The sequence below is a fragment of the Artemia sp. Qi Xiang Cuo genome, chromosome 16 (assembly GCF_049724085.1).
Source record: "Artemia sp. Qi Xiang Cuo chromosome 16, ASM4972408v1, whole genome shotgun sequence".
Classification (NCBI taxonomy): Eukaryota; Metazoa; Arthropoda; class Branchiopoda; order Anostraca; family Artemiidae; genus Artemia; species Artemia sp. Qi Xiang Cuo.
In genome coordinates, this window is record NC_142809.1 from 46,036,261 (window position 1) to 46,054,447 (window position 18,187).

Below are 18,187 nucleotides of genomic sequence, written 5' to 3' on the forward strand. Positions count from 1 at the left end.
TAGTCCTCTCAATTTCCAATAGAAAGGGCCCTTTTTGAAGTTTTTGTGACAATACTTTCCATATGACATTATATGTCCTCAGGGCATAACTTACAACCTTAGCCCTGAGGGCTGTTGGTGGTTGTTATACTCAAAAACATAATTTCCGGACCCTTCAACTACCTTCAACAAAGTTGCTATATCAAAATGCTGATTGGAAATGTTTGGGGAAATCATGGGTAGGGGGGCGGGCATTAGACGTCCGATCCCATTTGAATGTTAATAAGAGCAGTAGCCCACTCAATTCCCAATTGAATGAGTCCTTTTTGAAGTCTCTAAGTCAACGCTGGTAAAGACCTAATTTCCAGAACTTTCAACTACGTTGAACAAAAAGTCTATCTCAAAATTTTTCTTGGATGTGTTTTGAGAAATAGTAGGCGTGAGAGGAAAGTTAGATGCCCTCCTATCACTTCCGACTATTAAATAGGGCACTAGCACTTTCAATGTCCAATCGAATGAGCTCTTTTTGAAGTTTCTACGATAGCGCTTTCTATACAACCTTATATGCCCCCAGGGCCTAACTTACAACCCTTGCGCTGAGGGCTGTGGGGGAGTGTCATTCTTAAAGACATAATTTCTGGACTTTTCAACTACGTTGAACAAAATGGCCAACTCGAAATATTTATTAGATGTTTTTGGGAAGATGCTGGGCGTGGCAGAGGTGTAAGTTTTCCTCCAATCACTTTAGAATATAAAGAAGAGCACTATCCCTTCGAAGTTTTCGAAGTCTCTATTACAACGCTATAAAGACCATATATGCCCCCAGGGAATAACTTATAACCCTTGCAAGAAAAAGAAACAATCAAAAATGTGGTTTTTAAGGCCAAACGGTGATACTGAATAAACACAAACCTTAAGAACATCATTTTTGATCGTTTCCTTTTTTATAATATGACAGGCCAATGTCGTTTAAGAAATCATCTACAGCCCTTGCCCTGAGGGATGTGGGGGGGGGAGTATTATCCTAAAAAAAATGGCTATCTCAAAATTTTGATTGAATGTGTTTGGGGAAATGGTGGGCGTGAGAGAAGGTTTAGTTGCCCTCCAATCAGTTTCGACTAGCCTAATAAAAAGGGCGCCACCCCTTTCTATTTCCAATTGAATGAGGCTTTTTTGAAGTTTCTACGACAACATTTTCTATAAAAAACCTTATATGTTCCCAGGGCATAACTTACAACCTTAGCCCTGAGGACTCTGGGGGGAGTGTCATCCTCAAAGACCTAATTTCTGGAACTCTCATCTACGTTGAATAAACCGGCTATCTCAAAATTTTGATTAGATGTGTTTGGGGAAATGGTGATCGTGAGAGGGGGCTAGTTGCCTACCAATCACTTTTGACTATTAAAAAGGGCACTAGACCTTTCAATTTTCAATCGAATGAGCCCTTTTTGAAGTCTCTACGAAAATGGTTTCTATGAAAACCTAATATGCCCATAGGGCATAACTTACAACCCTTGCCTTGAGGGGTATTCAATTTCTAATTGAATTAGCCTTTTTTGAAGTTTCTACGACAAAATTTTCTATAAAAAACCTTATATGTCCCCAGGGCATAACTTACAACCTTAGCCCTGAGGGATCTGAGGGGAGTGTCATCCTCAAAATCATAATTTCCAGAACTTTCAACTACGTTGAACAAAATGGCTATCTCAAAGCTTTACTTGACTGTGTTTGGGGAAACAGTGGGCGTGAGAGGGGGGCTGGCTGCTTTCTATTCACTTTTGACTATTAAAAAGGGCACTAGCCCTTTCAGTTTCCAATCAAAGGAGCCCCTTTTGAATTTTCTACGACAACACTCTATAAAAACCTTATATGCACCTAGGGCATAACTTACAACCCCCCTGGCCCTGAGGGCTCTGAGGGGGTTGTCATCCTAAAAGTCTAATTTCCAGAACTTTTAATTACCTTGAACAAAATATGTGAGCGTGAGAGGGGGTTTAATTGTCGTCTTCCAATTACTTTCAACTATTATAAAGGGCAATAACCCTTTCAATTTCCGATCGAATGAACCCTTTTTGAAGTTTTAAGACAACGCTTTCTATAAAAACCTCATATGCTCCCAGGGAATAGCTTACAACCCTTGCCCTGAGGGCTGTAGGGGGCTGTCATCCTCAAAGACATAATTTCCAGAACTTTCAACTACGTTGAACAAAATTAGATGGTGTGAGAGGGGGTTTAGTTTTTTTTTCTATTTGTTCATCATAATCTTCAGTAAGGTGGGCTCTTGAGAAATTATATTATTATTATAAACATTCTTGTTATGGATCATTCCTTTTCTATTGATCAAAAGAAAGTTGCTGCTAACAACTGTGAGCAACGACCAGACCAGCAGAAACACACTTCTAAAGCCGTCTCACCAGGAAATTTTCACAAGAAATTTCAGAAGAAATCCTATAATCTAAAAATCTTATGGTATTACAGAAAATTCTATACAAAAAACCGTATTTATATATACAGAAAATCATATAGTATTGTTAACAAACCTTCCAATCCTCCCAGAGCCCATTGACACACTTCTGTTGTCAAAGACTTCAACATAGTCAAACTTGCAACTGGCACTTCTTTCCAAAGAAAATGTCTGGAACGTCAATCTAATAACACTTCCAGGCTCTCCTTTAATAATCCAGCGACAGGTAGTCCCATGTGGATAAGTCTGAGGGTGTAGTGGTGATGCTATTGTTCCTGAACTGTTTGTCACAATTCCACCACAACCTAAAACAGTAATATTGGTAAATTTTAAAAGATAGCACACTCTTTTCCGCTTTTGCCCACATGAAATTGACTGAAACACATTTACAAGAAAATCTGAACCTCAATACATTTTCGGCCCAAAATATTGCTTTCAGTGTGTCTCTAGATTTTGTACACGCTATGACATACCTCACATTTAGTAACGGTATTACTAGGTGGCAAAGATAGACCTGATCAATGATCAGAATTTAATTAGATTTTAGTGTTAAAGCAAACATGTGAAATAAAGGTCATTACACTTCCTTAATTTGTGAATGTTTACTACATAAAAGTAGGGAAAAAAAAGTCACTTCCCATCGAGACTTTCAGAGATAAAATTTCTCAAATACCAATCCCCCTCTCCCGCCCCGTACGTGCCGTGTATTGAAACATGACATAATTCAAAAACTGATATTCCCCTCTGTCTAGAGTTTTTAGTTGGGATGCAAACAATAAAGAAAAAAATTAAATAGAACAATTACAAAAACCACACTGCCTTTCTATCATCAAACAGTTCCTGGTAACGAACTGTAAGTAAGGAGCGACCCTGCTCAATAGTAACCGAAACTCTAAAAAACGGAATTTTGATACCAATAGATACATAAAAAGAATCAGATGTTAATGCTGATTTCAAATCTATAAGTTTCATCAAGTTTAGTCCTGCCCCTCAAAAGTTAGGCACCTGAGAAAATTTGCCTGATTTTCGAAAAAGGGGGAAACACCTCCTAAAAGTTATAGAACCTTAATTAAAATCACACAATCAGATTCAGTGTATCAGAGAACCCTACTGTAGAGGTTTCACGCTCCTATCTGCAAAAATGTGGAATTTTGCATTTTTTGCCAAAAGAAAGATCAGGGATGTGTTTTTATTTGTTTTTTTTTGTGCTCCCAGGGGTGATCGTATTGACCCACTGGTCCTAGAATATCTTGAGAGGACTCATTCAAACGAAAATAAAAAGTTCTAGTGCCCTTTTTAAGAGACCAAAAAAATAGTCCCCGGGGGGAGGGCTGAAAATTATGAACTTTACCCAATGTTTGCATATAGTATTGGTTATTGGGAAGTATACAGACGTTTTCAGGGGGATTTTTTCTGGTAGTGGGGGGGGATGGGTTCAGGGGTTATGTAGGAGGATCTTTCCATGGAGGAAGTTTCAAGGGAGAAAGGACATTGCTATGAAGGGGGCGCCGGATTTCCCAGTGCTATTTACAAAACAATCAGAAACTAAATTGAAAAAAAACAAATTTTAACTGAAAGTAAGGAGCAACATCAAAAATTAAAATGAACAGAAATTATTACGTATATGAGTGGATACGCCCCCTAGTCAATACCTCGCTCTTTACGCTAAATATTTTTAAGTACTTTCATAAGAGCTATTTATTCTAATTAACGGCCTTTGTGATTAAGGGGCCATTTTTAAAGAATTGGAACAAAATTCGAACTTTAGCGTAAAGAGCGAGGTATTGACTAAAGGGCGATATCCCTAATAGACGTATTAAAAATATATGAATATAGAAGTTCGTTACGTATGTTAATTTGTAAGTTACGTACATTTATTACTAATAAAAACGTTCGTAAATAAAATTAAACAACTTTCGAGAAAGCCATTTAACCAAATAAATGTAAAATTAGTATGCAAATTTTGTTTTAATTATTCATGTATGATGTGCCATAATCAAAACCTGAATTAATTCAAAAACGTTCAAAAATAAGATAAAAAAAACAAGTTTTTTTTTAACTGAAAGTAAGGAGCGACATTAAAACTTAAAACGGACAGAAATTATTCCGCATATGAAAGGGACTGTCCCCTGCTCAACGTCTCGCTCTTTACGCTAAAGTTTGACTCTTTCTCACAACTCTGTTTTCTCAAACAATGAAAAACTCTAGCGTAAAGAGTGAGACGTTGAGGAGCGGACAGCCCCTTTCATATACAGAATAATTTCTGTTCGTTTTAATTTTTAATAACGCTCCTTACTTTCAGTTAAAAAAACTTGTTTTTTCATTTAATACTAAAAGAGAAAATAATGAGGAATTTGTGGAGACAGTGGACAGTGGATAATAAGAAACATACTACAACGACGCGGTTCAGGAAGACTATTCGTTTGACTGCTGGTTCAGCGACGAATTATCGAATACAGAGAATGAAACGAGTTTCCCACTGAAAGAACACGATTATGATCTGATAAAACCCGCATCGGAAGAAGAAATCTAAGAATGTATAAGCACCATGGAAGGTGGATCAGCACCTGGTAGCGATGGTGTCCCAACAAAGATCTTGAAACAATTCCAACTTTTATTTATGCCCATCTTCTTGGCTATCTTCAACTCAGTTTTGGCTTCTGGAGAATGGCCCTCGCCGTGGAAAACATCCTTGATTTTGCCGCTATTCAAAAAGGGAGACCCAGCGGATCACAGTAATTATCGACCGATATCTAGATGCTACATAAAGTATAAAGAATACTAGATGCTAGATTAGCTCATTGGTTAGAAAAATATAGGATTTGAAGGAGGAGCAGGCAGGATTTCGAGATGGCTATAATGCTATTGATAGGGTCTTAGTCCTACAGGCGCTTGTAGAGAAATATGCAAAAGGGAAGAATAGGTTGTACGTTGCATTTTTAGATCTAGAAAAGGCCTTCGACAGTATTGATAGGATTTTCCTGTGCTTAGAACTGTTAAAGGTAGGCTTACCAAGACTTTTTGTTAGGCTACTAGCTGATATGTATAAAAACACATTTGGTATAGTTAAAGTTTTAGGGAAGGGATTATCGTCGCCGTTTGAAATTAGAAAAGGAGTAAAACAGGGTAGTAGTATTTCGCCTAGGTTGTTCACGTAGTATATAAATGATATTGTTGACCATTTTAAAAAGGTATGGGCCCCTACGGTGTCACTAGGGAACCTGACGTTATCTCTGTTGCTTTTTGCTGATGATACGGTGTTGATAGGCAAGTCACCAGAGGAGCTCCAAATCTTATTGAGTATATTAGAAGAATATTTAGATAGAAAGAAACTAGTGTTGAATATTAAAAAGACTAAGATTGTGGTTTTTAGAGGAATTCGTGTGAATAATGATGATCAAAAAGTAGAATTTTATTATAAACGTGAAAAAGTAAAAGAGAGCGAAAATTTTAAATATTTGGGAGTAACACTTTCAGCAAAAGGAGGATGGAAAGAGCATGTAAAACAGATGATTAAGAGAGGGAAAGCAGTTTCACCTGCCATTTTACGTAATTCAAGGCTTTCAATTATAAAAGATCTAAAAATACATATATATGTTTTTAATTCTAAAGTTTTGCCTACTATCCAATAAGGAGCTGAACTCTGAGGGCATGACCCGGCACCACAACTGGAATTAACTCAGCTACTACACTTTAAGAGATTAATTGGTCTTCACTTAACGACTCAAAAACAGGCAATAAAAGGTGACCTAGGTATATTTTCGCTGAGAATGATTAGATTAGCACAGATGATCCGGTACTGGCTAAAAGTTCTAAGTCTGCCAGAAGACAGGTTAGCAAAAGCAGCTTATGTGGAGATGCTACGGTCGAAACGTAAAAGATCGTGGCCGTATCAAATAAAAAATGTTTTAGATGGACTAGGAATATCATATGTTTGGAATGAGGGGCTAGGACCCTTAGGTCAGGGTGAGTCGTTTTTGGCTATGATTATAGGAAAAGTAAAAGGCCAAGAAGTCCAAATGTGGACCCAGGCAGTTTAAACATCTGAAACATTGAAGTTTTATTCCCAAGTAAAAGAGATATTTGTATTTGAATAATATTTTAAACTAGGATTACCGGGGAAGACATTGAGGACGTGCTTTCGGATCCTAGCGAATTGCCTGCCACTAAAAAATAGAAAAAGAGTATTTTAAAGAAAAAGGGTGGCCCCAGAAGCAGATGTGGATTACTCTTGCCCCAGATGTAACCTAGGTATTGAGGATGTGGCCCATATTCTCACCGAGTGCCAGCAACTTTCTATATTAAGGAAGCTCTATATTATTTCTATATTTTGAGGGTGGTAACTTGGAGTTCCCGGGGATCCTGAAAACGACTGTAAAAAGTACAATCAGGCAGTTATGTAAATATGTAAATGAAGCGTTGACATCAATGAGTGAAACTTGATATTTATGTTATTTTTCTTGTGGGGCGTAATTAAGAATACTGTTCTGTATGGCCTGTTTTTTGGCTTATAATAAATTATTATTATTATTATTACAGTAGTATAATCTATTCAATTATTTCGGCTACATATTCAACAGCCATCATAAGCAAAGCACAATATAAGAAAATTAAAATAAAACAAACTTACTCAGAGAATCCCATAGATAAAAGCAGCCATTTAACTAAAATCATTAAATAAACTTCTTTAAAAGAGTCCAAGCTTCTTGTGCATAGGTTCAACCAAGACTGACAAAACAAAAAAATTATTCACTCAAGCCGCCCGGATTGATTAAAAATTTCAACAATTCCTTATTGCAATATTTACTATTTTTGCTGCTAATATTGTATTTCTTTTTGTAATCTAATCTTGTTTTTCAATGGAAATGATATGATAATTACTTTTTTTTTCTGTATGTATTACATTTATGATATGATAAGGATAGCACTTTTTACTTAATTTCGGCAGGAAACAGACAAAGAACTGTCCTGCCTGGCACTAATTGACTTCAAAATTACGCCCGACGACCACGAAATCAGAAATGATTATTTCAGCAAGGGCCTCAGGATTTTCTAGGTGTTCTAGTAGATCATGGAGTAACTGACCAGATAATGAGTTGTGCTGTGTCCTCAACGAAAACCAAACTGCATATGATCGATTTTGTGTCTACTTCTGCTAGTAGCTACTGTAAAATAAAATCTTTGAAGACTTTTGAAATAAGGGGCGTCTTTGAAATTGGCCTGAGATCGGATGGTGAGGTTGGTGATCTTTTCTTTGGAATTGGTGTGATAAATGCCTTTTTGAACTTATCTAGGAAAATACATTCCAGTAGGCACTGGTTATTCACCATAGCCAATGTTTTAGCCAGTAAGGGGGGGGGGGGCATGCATGTATCAACCTTATAGGAATTTCACCAGAGTACGAGGCTTTCCTAATGTCTAGTTTTTCGATTTTTTCTTGGACCTGGGAAACTATGATAATAGGGATGGTTTTGATTGGACCATTCTGTGGCAAAGTCTTGAGGGGAAGCTATTGGCGGCAAATATTTGAAAAATATGCATGAATTGTTTCTCTGGTTATATTCTATCCTTGCTGGTCCCTCGGGGTGGATTTAGATTTCTGCTGTCCCATTAGTCTCCATACAGCTGTTTGGAACTTTCTTGTGTCCCTTGTTGACAACTTTACAAAAAATTGGTGTCCATACAGACGCCTACCTTGCTTTAGTAGTTTAACTACTATGTTTCTCTTCCATTTTTATTCGAAAGGGTGTGACTTTGTCTCATAAAGCATGTCTCGCTCTTCCATTGCTGCTTTAATCGTCGGAGTAACCCATGGTTTATTCTATGCCCTAGTTGCAACTCACTTTTCAGGGAAGAATCGTCCTTACTCTCGAATCGTTTGTTCATAGAAGGGTTCGGTTATGCTGTTTGTGTCCTTGTTTTCGAAAATGCGGAGCCTGCATACTGAGTTAAGCCTTTCTCTGTAGCCAATTATGCCTTCTTCTGTAAGCGGACGGTAGGTGAACTGGGTTGTTTTACTAGGTTTCATTGTTGACTTTGGCCGTAATATATCCGTTGTATGGTCACTGGTTGAGAGTGGTGCTTCCGCCGCAGGATCTAAGCAGAAATCACCAAAAGGGTGTTTTCTCAACGTGTTTTGACTTTAACTATTTGATAAAGGGCTGTAGAGCTTTTGATCCAGTTCGGCTTCAGGTGGTTGAAGTCTCCACAGAGAAAGATTTCAGCATATGGATATTTTCTTCTGATGAATTAGCAACTTTGTTCGAGATATTCCCCTGGTTGTCACTGATATGGTCATCTTTGTGGGAGATATACCATGGCGTATATCAATGACGACATTTGACGAAGTAGGCCTTTTAGTCGTGTCCACAGCCATAAAACTTCGATGGTATGGTCTTTTGGCATTGTGACGTCCAGAATCCTATGAGGTATGTTTTCTTTGCAGTAGAAGCCAACACCGCCACCGCGCGTCATTGGCTCTCCCAACACACCTCAGCGTGGGGAAATATAACAGGAATTCCCGTCCATCATGGCCAAGATAGGAGACGGGATCCATATTTCTGTCATGCACATGATGCCAATGTCATGCATCCTTAGGAAAACTTCCATATCCTCTGCCTTATTGTTGAGAGATCGAACTTTTGACAGGGCTATTGTTGGAAAACGGTAAAATTGAATTAGCCTTGTATCAAAACATGTTTTCTTTTTCACTCTTTCCAGGCTGCAGGAAGAAGGATCAGGATTCTTCAGTTTTAGATCGTGAGCACCTGTTGAGGTGGGAGGGATAGTGATGCATTTTGGATTAGTTTTTGTTGCTGTCTCCGTATTTAAACAAGTTTTATCTGTACCAGAATGCTGATTGTTTTCAGAAAAGGTTTCCCCGTCGATTGGTGACGTTATGGGAAGCTGTGATCAGGTAAACCCCTTTGTTTGTAAGTTGAACGAGATGAGATCCGGCAGCTGCGCCCTCGATTGTGATTTTGTTTTGGATCGGGCTGGTAGGGGTTTGTTCTTATGTTTCTCCAACCATTTTGTTGTTGGACAAATCCCTGGTGGTGGTTCTTGCTGTTGGTATCTGAGCCAGTTCTGTAGAAGACTCGCGACCTCCATTTGGTTGATTTTTTCCTGCGGGTGGTGGCCTAGGGCTTGTCCCAAGTTTTTTGATGTTTTTTTTTGTGCTGGTCAGTTTTTGGATTTGGGGTAAGTTTGATGTCTGAATGATAGTAATTGCAGTGTAATCCCCTGCTGCAAGCCCCTACTGCGAATTATTTGCAAACAACAAAAGTACGAAGAACAAAAGGGAAATCTTTTTGTAAGACAGTGTAATCTCCACTGTCTTACAAAAAGATTTCCCCTTTTGTTCTTCGTACTTTTGTTGTTTGTGATGGAAAGGCAGTGTGGTCTTCGTCGCTATTTTCGAATTATTTGCACTTTTCAGGATGGATCCCTCCGCAATTTCCCAAAACACTGAGGCAGCCTCTACTTGTTAGGTGGTCTTAGCAGATCGGCGGCAGTATTTCTTCATGACTGAGTCGGCATTTTGATCCCCATTTAAAGTGACCTTTTTCGAAATAAAAGCACGATTCTTTTGGCATTGTGGCATTTGACTTTGGGTTTTTCCTTAAAGAGGGGTCAAAGTGGGAGTTTTGAATCGCATGGGAATTATCTGTTTTGGCTTTTACTTCACTTGACTTAGTCTGAGCTACTGATTGAATAATTCACGAAACTTTTCTAGTAATTACAAGTTAAAGCGGTTCAGTTATTGTGCCCACTCTTGAGGATGTGGGGGATTTCATGGCTTCTCTTAGCTTGTATCTAAGACTGGATTGTCATGCATCGTTGTTGCTGTGTAGCATTTTTGTGGTGTCCGTTATGATGGCTCGATATGTACGATTTTGGCTCATCTATGATGTGATTCTGATCTTGAACTCGTTCTAAAAGAACACCGACTAGGTCTAAGGCTAGTAATTCTGTATTATCATCCCGTTTCACTGGTGTAGATTCTGCTGGGACTTGATCCTGTTTCCTGTAGAGTTCAAAGGCTGTCGTTCCTGCTGCATCCCATGATAAAGAGTGGTTTCCTAGACTAGTGGAAGGCTCTAGTACTTTTTTCAGCAAAGAAGAATTTGTTGACGAATCGACACTGACTATTGAGATCTCAGAAGTCCAGCTCGTGGTTATAGCAGGGAGAGTCGTGTTAATTATAGTGTTGATTGTCGAACGGCGTCTGTAGGAGCTGATTGACAAAGTAATAGCATCCATAATACTGTTGGATGGCACTCCGATGAAAAAAAAATATAAGTAGGTGCCACCTACGGAGTTGTCTTTCTCTGAATATGTGCCATTAGTTGGCAAGGCTTTTACGTCAGGATTATGATTTGAGGTATGTTTATAGTTTACCTTGGGAAGTCCTGCGGGTTTGATTAGGAGTCCCAGTTGTTTTTACCACTCTCCTCACCATATTTCTATGTTTGGGCCAGATGGCCTGCTAGATGTGTAAAAATTTGAATGGGGTGAATTGGCTATGTGCTAACAACAGTTTACAGATCCAAGAGGGGGCTATGCTTGTCTTTCAATGAGCCAGTGCCATTCTAACAGGTCGAGAGGGTCAGAGTCTTGGTCAGCAGGGTAAAAAAAAACAAATAAAACGTTAGGTAAAAATTCAAATTAAAAATTGAGTCAACAGGACAAAAAATTTCAATTTAAAAACTTTTCAATATGCACAAATCCGAATCCATATTGGAAATTAATATATACAATTACGCTTCTCTCTAAGTTGTAGTACCTTTCGCTTCTTAATGTAGCATACCGGTCTCTTCTTATCTCATGTTTCAGCAGAAAAATGTTGGTGAATAATTACAAGGGAAGCGTCAGTTCCTGCTAACCTATTCCCTGCAATTTAAAGGAGACAACTCCTGACAGGTACACTGGCACTTGCGACAGGCAACTGCTCCTCTTCTGCTTTTTGTCTTACTCACACTTATTTAACGGCAACTGCAGTCATGCAATTAGCACTCGGTATAAAATATAGTAGTATTGATCCAAAATTTCCAACAATCAATTATTTAAACTATTTTCCTATTAGGTTAAGGTCACTGAATTAATCACACAGAATCATCACAGGCTTAAGATAAATATTGGTAATAAAAAAAAGTCTCATGGGAATTTGGTTGGAATTAGCTATTCAGTTAAGTCTGTTTATGTTATTAATAATCCAAGTCTGTATTTAGGGCTGTATTATTATTCAAGTTTCTTTTGATGTCAATCGCTTCACGGAAAATTTGTTTGATTCCTAGAACATTTCTAATTAGAATTATTTTGTCGAATAACAAAGAATGGTTCAGATTATCGAAAATAAGGTTGCTTAAAGCTGAATCAAAGGAGTTCGACCAACGTAATAGTTTCCACAACTACACAGTATTTGATATACCCCTTTTTGACGAGTAACTGGGGTTTTATCCTTGCCAGAATTAAGAAGATTTATTACACTTAAATTACTTTTGAAAACAAGAGATAAATTATTTTTTAAACAAACTTTCTTTTAGTTTGGAATAATTTTTGGAATGCAAGGTAGGTAAATCGTGTTTGTATGCTTATTCAAGGTATGAGACGTAGAATTTAAGAGAATGTATTTTTAATATTTGAGCAATGTATATTTAATCTTGGGAAAAGTTAAATTTGGTGTAACTTATAAAATTGTACATTTAATCTGTATGTGTATTTAATCTTTGGAAACATTAAATTTGGTGTAACTTATAAAATTCAAAAAGTTCACAGTTTACGCTTGGCTATCGAATAATTACAGGATGCAAGTTTTTCGGTCAATTAAATTGAAGAACAATTTAATTATTTTTCAATTAAATTGTAATCGAATCATATTACTCGTAGTTTCTACAGAAAACAAACATCGTAAAAGTATAGTAAATTCCTTTTTTTGTGATTAATTTTCCAATTACGCCAGATAGGACGTTGCTGTTAATTTAGGTTTTTCTTGATCCCTGGTCCTAATTAATATTGTATATATCCTGAGAAATACGGAATCATATGACATTCTAACAGCACATTAAACATTATATACACACTTCCGTTTGTATTTGGCAATGATTTCAATGCGTACATTTTCGAATAATTAAGGTAAATCTTACCAACATCAATGGATGAATAGTTTGCATAAAACCCTCTATCGTGAGAAGATGAATCCGTACGAAATTTGAGCCACAGGAAATTATGAGTACTTACAACAGGAGGTGGAATACGATCTGGACCACCGCAGTATCGACCAATTAAAGTTGAGTTACTGTCATCGCCATCACGTACCTGGGACAGTAAAAACATACAGTCGAGACAAGACAAACTTTAACACCAAAAATTCGTTAAAAATTTTTATAGTCTGCAATTTTAACACTTAATTGCCCCATGTATTGCATCAAAAGATTAAAAATTACCATTTAAATTAACTAGATTAAAAATAAACCTAATGAGTACTTAAAACAGGTAATGGAAAACGATCTCGACCCCCCACAGTACCAATAAATTAAAATTGAGCTATCGTTTGAGCTATTGACGCTCTAGACTCTTGGACGATAATCTCAACCTTTATTGAATATTCAATTTTACTGCTAAGTTTCTCATCATTTTTTTATATTGTCTCTATCTGCCATATTATTTAATTACATTTTTACCAAGCCTAGTATGCCGAGTCTTTTGTATTTACTCCTAGCCTTTTTAGTCTTTCTTTTTTCTTGGGCATAGTGAATAAGTCTATAATTATTTCCGCAATAAGAGGAACTTGAATTTATTAACTTGGTTGTGCTTTTTGACTTTGATATAAATTTTTCTTTAAAATTTTCATATTTAATCTGATCGGCTGGTTTTATTGGTCTGCAAGTAATCTCTCTAAAAGAGTAGTGTTTGAGGTTAATATACCCAAGAGGCTGGGTGTGTTGCTACGATGAGTTGTTAGCAGTAGTAAAATTTGTAAAGGCAGTGATTCAAAATAAATTATTTGAATTTTTTAGAAGACTATGGTTTAGGGGCTGTCCCCAAAATGAAGCAACATCTATTTAAGGATCTAATCTACTTTCACCTATTTTATTGGGTTCGCAATGTATTTTGAAATTTATGTTGTTGTTTTCTTCAAATGGTTTTTTTTCACTCACACGGATAGTTGGACAGGAAATTTACTTAAAATTATTATTGCAACTCTTTCAAACAAAATCTTCCTTCTGCAAACGACTGGTTAATCCGATTCCTCCAATGGTAGTCAGTTATCAAGAAATTTGAGCTTTTCTGTAAGAGGTCATATACTCTTTTTCTCTTATAAAATTATTAGAAAATAATGATTTCAACATCAAAGTGGTTTTAACCGTAGCTTGGACGCAAAAAAGGCCTTTCTTATACACAAAAAAACGGTCTTTAATATTAGTTATAAAACTCAAAACGTAAAACAACGTTGATCTTCTCCTTTCCCCGCTTGTTCTAGTTTTCTAGCGACGCTACATACATGAATTCATGATTCACAAGAGCCAATATCAATATATATTTTTTTTAGACATTAAAGTTAAAAATAAATAAAAGTTCAAAAAGGAATAAAATCTTTTAATAGACAGTGATAATGATAACAGTGATAGAAATCAGAGGCAACCCTATAGCGTTACCTATAGTAAAGGCCAAACGGCTCCAATGTTTTATTATTATCATTTTTTCCCAGATGCACCTCATATGGAAGGGGTCATCGTAGGAACAAAAGGGGCTCATTCGATTCGAAATCGAGAGTTCTACTGCCATTTTTAATAGTCGAAAGTGATTGGAGGGTAACATGCCCCCCCCCACGCCCATCATTCCCCCAAAAACATCCAATCAAAATTTTGAGATAGCGATTTCGTTCTGCGTGGTTAATTTCCAGATAGAAAATATGTTTTTGAGGAGGACACTCCCCCACAACCCTCAGGGCAAGTGTTTCAAGTTATGCCCTGGGGGCATATGAGGTTTTTTATAGAAGGCTGTGTCGTAGAAACTTCAAAAAAGGCTCATTCTATTGGAAATTCAAAGGGCTAGTGCCCTTTTTAATAGTTGAAAGTGATTGAAGGGCAACTACCCCCCCCCCGCCCATCATTCCCCCAAACACAACCAATACAAATTTGGAGATAGCCATTTTGTTCAGCTTAGTTGATTTCCAGGTAGAAAATATGTTTTTAAGGAGAACACTCCCCCACAACCCTCAGGGCAAAAGTTTTAAATTATGCCCTGGGGGCATATAAGGTTTTTAAAGAAGGCGTTGTCGTAGAATCTTCAAAAAAGGCTCGTTCGATTGGAAATTCAAAGGGATAGTGCCCTTTTTAATAGTAGGAAGTGATTGGAAGGCAACCAGCCCCCCCCCACGCCCATTATTCCCTCAAAGACATCCAATCGAAATTTTGAGATAACCATTTTGTTCAGCGTAGTTGATTTCCAGATAGAAAATATGTTTTTGCGGAGGACACTCCCCTACAACCCTCAGGGCAAGGGTTTTAAGGGTATTAAACGTAGTTTTAAGTTCTGGAAATTAGGTCTTTGAGGATGACAACTCCCCCACCGCCCTCAGGGCAAGGGTTGTAAGTTGGGGGCATATAAGGTTTTGTATAGACAGCGTTGTCGTAGAAACTTCAGAAAGGGCTCATTCGATTGGAATTTTAAATGGCTAGTTCCTTTTTTAATAGTCGAAAGTGAGTCTAAGGTAACTGACACCCCTTCCACGCCCACCATTTCCCCAAACACATCCAATCAAAATTTTGATATAGCCATTTTGATCAATGTAGTTGAAAGTTCGTGAAATTATATGTCTCAGGAAGACACTCCCCCCACAGTATTCAGGGGCAAAGGTTATAAGTTATGTCCTGGGGGCATATATGGTTCTTATGGAAGGAATGCTCGTATAAACTTCAGAGAGGGCTCATTTGATTGGAAATTGAAGGTTCTAGTTCACTTTTAAGCGTCAAAAGATATTGGAGGGTAACCAGCTCCCCCCTAAATCTTTTTTTCCGAAATGCATCCGATAAAAATGATGAGATAGCTATTTTGTTAAAAATAGTTCAAAGATCATACAACAAAAATTCCAGCGTCGACAAAACCCTCCAGGGCCCGGGGACAGGCGTTGTAAGTTATGCCCTGGGGGCATATATGGGTCTTATGTAAGGGATGCTCGTATTAGCTTCAAAGAGGGATCATTTGATTGGAAACCGAAAGTTCTAGTTCACTTTTTAACAGTCAAAAGAGATTGGAGGGCACCTAGCCCCCCTCCCATCCATACTTTTTTTTCGTCAAACCCATCCGATAAGAACTTCGAGATAGCTTTTTTCAAATAGTTCAAATACCATATAACAAAAACTCAGGGGTCAACACAGTCCCCCAGGGCCCGAGGGCAGGTTTTGTAAGTTATTCCCTGGAATATATGGTTGTTATTGAAGGGATGCTCGTAAAAATTCAGAGATGGCTCATATGATTGGAAATTGAAAGTTCTAGTTTAGTTTTTAGAATCAAAAGAGATTGGACGGCCACTAGCCCCCCCCCCACGCCCCTTTTCCCCCAAATGCATCCAATTAAAATTTTGAGATCGCCATTAAGTTAAAAATTGCTCCAAAGTCAGATAAAAAAAAACTCAGGTGTCGTCACAACCCCCCAGGGCCTGGGGCCAGGAGTTGTAAGTTATGCCCTGGGTCATATATTGTTCGTATGAAAGGGATGCTCGTATAAACTTCAGAGAGTGCTCATTTGGTTGGATATTGAAAGCTGGAGCTCACTTTTTAATAGTCAAAAGAGATCCGAGGGCAGCTAGCCCCCCCTCCCTCACGCCTTCGTTTTCAAAACCTATAGGATGTAAATTTGAAGATAGACATTTTGTTAAAAATAGTTCAAAGGTCGTATAAGAAAAAATCCGGTGTCAATAGAACCCCCCAGGGCACAAGGAAAGACGTTCTAAATTATGCCGTAAGGGGATGTATGATTCTTATGAAAGGGATGTTCGCATAAACTTCATAGAGGGCTAATTTGATTGGAAATTGAAAGTTCTAGTTCACGTTTTAAAAGTCAAGAGAGTTAAACTAGCCCCCTCCCGTGCTCTTTTTCCCCCAAACCCGTCCGCTACAAATTTTGAGATATCCAGTGCGCCAATGACGCAGTTGGTTTTAGACCTTTACAGTGAGAGACGGAGGTCATACCCAAACTCTTGTTTATGGTGATTTTTGTTCGTTTCAAGCTTGATTTGCATATTCAATATAAGTTTCAATCGTTTTAAGATTATTTATTCATTTACATTAATATCTATTCTATATTTGTTTGCATTGATTGTTTATTTAATTTCTGTTCGTTTTAAGTTTTATTTATACTTCAATAGGAAAATATTTTTTTTGTTTTAAGCTTGATTTTCATATTCAATCTAAGCATTACTCGCTTTAAGATCAATTTATTCATTTATATTATTACTTGTTGTTTGTTTTTGCTATGATTGGGTTTCATTTATTCTTTAATACTAATTTCTGGTCGTTTTGAGTTTGAATTTTAAAAGGTATTTGTATCTGCTGAGCTAATTCACAAAAAATACCCGATATTTTGGTTACATATGCAGTGACCGTCATCAGTAGTAAGACTATGACGTTTATCAGGCTATGACATTTATACTGAGTGACCGTCATCAGTAGTAAGACTATGACGTTTATCAGGCTATGACATTTATACTGAGTGACCGTCATCAGGTTTACTACTGATGACGGTCACTGCATATGTGACCGAAATATCGGGATTTTTTGTGAATTTCTATCACTGTTATCATAATCACTGTCTATTAAAAGGATTTTATCCCTATTTGAACTTTTACTTATGGTCATGGAAAGGCAGTGTGGTCTCCGAACTTATCTAAAGTTAAAAATGTAAATCTACCTTATTAAACGAACAATAATTGTAAATTTATGTAAATGTACGTATATACTATCTTTAAGGGAGCAATAATTAAGTGTGTATATATTTCTTTCTCGAAAACGGCTTGGTAAGTTATTCTGAAAATTGCTACATTATCACTTTTTGGCTTGAAAGGATGACGTGGAAAGGTCATGACTTTAAAGAAATTAAATAAAAGAAAAACAAGTATTTCAAACTGAAAGTAAGGAGAAACATTAACGCTTAAAACGAACATAAATTATTATGTAAATTAGAGGGTTACCCCTTCCTCAATACCTCGCTCTTTACACTAAAGTTTGACTTTTTGTTCCAATAATTTAAGAATGACTCCTGAAACACAAGGGCCGTTTAATTAGAATATTTAGCTGTTTGAAAAGCTAAAAAAACATTAGCGTAAAGAGCAAGATCTTGAGGAGGGGGCAAACCCCTTCATATACGTAATAATCTTCGTTTTAATTTGAATGTTGCTCCTTACTTTCAGTTTAAAAAACTTTTTTTTTAATTTAATTTCAGATCGTTTTTTAAATAATGCTGGGAACTCCGGTTTCCCCTCCACAAAAAAACTTCCTCACCTCAAGAAAAATTTCTCCGTTAAAGGATCCTCCCACCGTCCTACCTTATCCCCCCATCCAAGAAAAATCTCTCCCCCCGCCGAAAAAAGTCTGTATACTTCCAAATAACCAATACTATACAAAGTTCTAAGGTAAGAACAGTGGGGTTTTAGAAAGGGGAGAGGATGCATAAACCAAATTTTCTCTCTTAAATTAATAATTGAAAAGTGCCTGAATCATCAAACACCTTTAGTCCTCAGTT

The 18,187-nt window shown here is 37.2% G+C and overlaps 1 protein-coding gene across 1 annotated transcript in view; it reads right to left on the bottom strand.

The window, feature by feature from the left end:
- The window catches only part of LOC148942958 (cubilin-like), a 405,682-nt gene that overhangs the window by 232,369 nt on the left and 155,126 nt on the right, over nucleotides 1–18,187 (bottom strand). The window contains exons 19-20 of the mRNA XM_089102575.1: nucleotides 12,589–12,760; nucleotides 2,520–2,748 (exon numbers count right to left, since the gene is read on the bottom strand). Coding sequence (XP_088958701.1) covers nucleotides 2,520–2,748; nucleotides 12,589–12,760 — 401 coding nt within the window. The remainder of the gene's footprint in view (nucleotides 1–2,519; nucleotides 2,749–12,588; nucleotides 12,761–18,187) is intronic.